Source organism: Drosophila subpulchrella, unplaced genomic scaffold (genome assembly GCF_014743375.2).
Source record: "Drosophila subpulchrella strain 33 F10 #4 breed RU33 unplaced genomic scaffold, RU_Dsub_v1.1 Primary Assembly Seq38, whole genome shotgun sequence".
NCBI lineage: Eukaryota > Metazoa > Arthropoda > Insecta > Diptera > Drosophilidae > Drosophila > Drosophila subpulchrella.
The window spans coordinates 854,394-856,561 of NW_023665601.1; the positions used below are offsets into that span (position 1 = coordinate 854,394).

General features: G+C 30.8%; 1 protein-coding gene across 1 annotated transcript; it reads right to left on the minus strand.

Annotated features, from left to right (window-relative positions):
• LOC119561868 lies at positions 1-1,031 on the minus strand. The gene is made up of 5 exons (XM_037875346.1): positions 989-1,031; positions 891-908; positions 799-831; positions 293-501; positions 1-227 (listed from the first exon to the last, which is right to left on the minus strand). The coding sequence occupies exons 1-5, from the start codon at positions 1,029-1,031 to the stop codon at positions 96-98; spliced, it is 435 nt and encodes a 144-aa protein (XP_037731274.1). The 3' UTR covers positions 1-95.
• Between the last annotated feature and the right edge of the window lie 1,137 nt (positions 1,032-2,168).

The window sequence follows — 2,168 nt, forward strand, 5'->3', positions numbered from 1 at the left end:
AGCCTTTCTTAAAGATTTGTCCGGGTCCTCGGAGTCCTTGGCCAACGCTCCTGAAAAATGTAATGGCATATGTTTCGAAATGCGTTTTACTATGCCTATACGGCATCTGAGGGACTTTTCCCGTTGGACCCGTCCAAATTGTAGTTATTGATGATATCTTCCGCTATGATAAGTTTGAACCGCTTTGACAGCGGTTCGCTCCCAATAATTTTTGATATTTTCTTTGTCTGCAAATAGATATAAAAAAGAAACATAAAAATGCAAAAACAAGTCTGTCTTGCTCGATACTTGCGTAAAAACCGATAAGCTCCGGGGTCAAGGAATTTTCGAATTCATCGAGTTCCTCTTCTGTTTTTAGCGGAAATGGTACCACGCCCGAAATCTCCTTCTCAGGAGCAAATGATACCATTAAAATGGCGGTGTTTTCCGCCAGTTTGTCCGCCAAAATGTCCAACTTCTGCGTTACAACGGAGATCTCCTTGCGGATTTGGAGAACCTCTTCTGAAATTTTAATTTATGTATATTACAAAAAATAAATGAAACATCAAAATAGACTGAAATTAGTAATCGACCTGATTTTTAGAAATTTGTCGTTAATGGCTATTTATTTTATAAATTTAGAGTACGATAAATTTTCAAACAAAACGGCCGAATACTATTTTTATGTAAGTAACAGTATTAATATTAAATAGTATTCGTGTTTATCGTACTCTAAATTTATAAAATAAATCGCCATTAACGACATATTTCTAAAAATCAGGTCGATTAATATTTTCAGTGTAGGGTTATAAAACATACCTTTCAACTCTGCCATTTGTCGTTCAGTTGGATCTTTAAAAAAAAGAAGAAAAATTACAAAATTACACAATAACACACATTTATTAACTCACTAGAGACCGATGGGGTTTCTGTAAAAAAAAAATATTGTATTAATGCAATCACTATGGATATTGAAACAAGAAAATCAATTTCTTGTAGTTACACTTACCTTCAAACTGGACACGACGAATTTTCGAATCAGGTTGAGACATACTAATTTAAAAATGTTTAAAATAACAAAAAATATTTTAATCAAATATTAGTAAAAAATTATAAATTAATAAAATTATAAAAAATAAAGAAAAATAAATGAAAATAATAATAAACAGTAAATAAACAATAATTGTAAATAAAAAAAATATTAGTAAATAGTTAGAAAAAAATGAAATTTTAAAAAATAAACAGTAAATAAACAATAATAAAATAAAAATAAATAATAAATCAAAAAATACAAATAATACAACTACCGTTTTTTTTTTTTTGGTACTCGAACCAAGGTAGTTGAATCTTCAAAAGATATTTAGAGCGCCGTCGCAATAAATATGCCCGACTCATAATAAAATTACGCCTACGGACTAAACACCTCCTTTAAAAAAAAAAACTAAAAATCCTATTTGAAAAAAAATGCAAACATGGAACTACTACTATTTTTTCTAAATGAGGAATGGCTACCGCTTTTCTCCTAAATTCCATTACTGAAAATTTTTTCATTCTAGAAGGCACTTCTAAATTAACTAAATTTTTACCTAGGCCAGAAGAATTCGTTGGCTCAATAAAAAAACTGTCCATCTTCCAATTCCCTTCCATTAATAAAAATTTCCCCTTCTACCTCTTCAAAAGATTCTATTTGAATTGGAACCTCATCTCCTACAAAACAAAAGTTATCTGGTTTCCTATCACTAAGTGTGCAGTCTTTCATTTTAAGATTTCTGCCTACTAATTTTGTTTGTTCTTCTGCTGGGGCTACGTATTTTTCTTCAACTATCTTCCTAAATATTTGTTCTAAGATAAAAGATTTTTTCTAACACATTTTTTAAGGAGCTGCAAGTCATTTTCGAAGGAGTAAGAAGATCCTGAAACCGGATTTCCGACTTGATTGATAGTATCTCTTACATGGAGTATGCCGTGAACATTGTAAGTCACACTGTTTGCTCCAAAAACAATGGGGAAATTTTCAACAAATAGATTTAATATTTGTTGAGCATTTTCAATATTATTTCCCCGTTGCTTTTGCGAACAGAGCAGTCTATATGCGCAGTGCAGTAATAAAAACAAATAATACTGGTCATCAAATATTGAATCTTTAAGAGCTACAATACCAGTGTATAATAAGAACTGCCTAAAGTCAG

Coding starts and splice junctions, on each gene's coding strand:
- LOC119561868 (XM_037875346.1), bottom strand. CDS start 1,031: ATGTCTCAACCTGATTCGAAAATTCGTCGTGTCCAGTTTGAAG. Junction 502..798: donor ACAAATGGCAGAGTTGAAAG/GTATGTTTTATA, acceptor TTAAAATTTCAG/AAGAGGTTCTCCAAATCCGC. Junction 228..292: donor CGGAGCTTATCGGTTTTTAC/GCAAGTATCGAG, acceptor ATCTATTTGCAG/ACAAAGAAAATATCAAAAAT.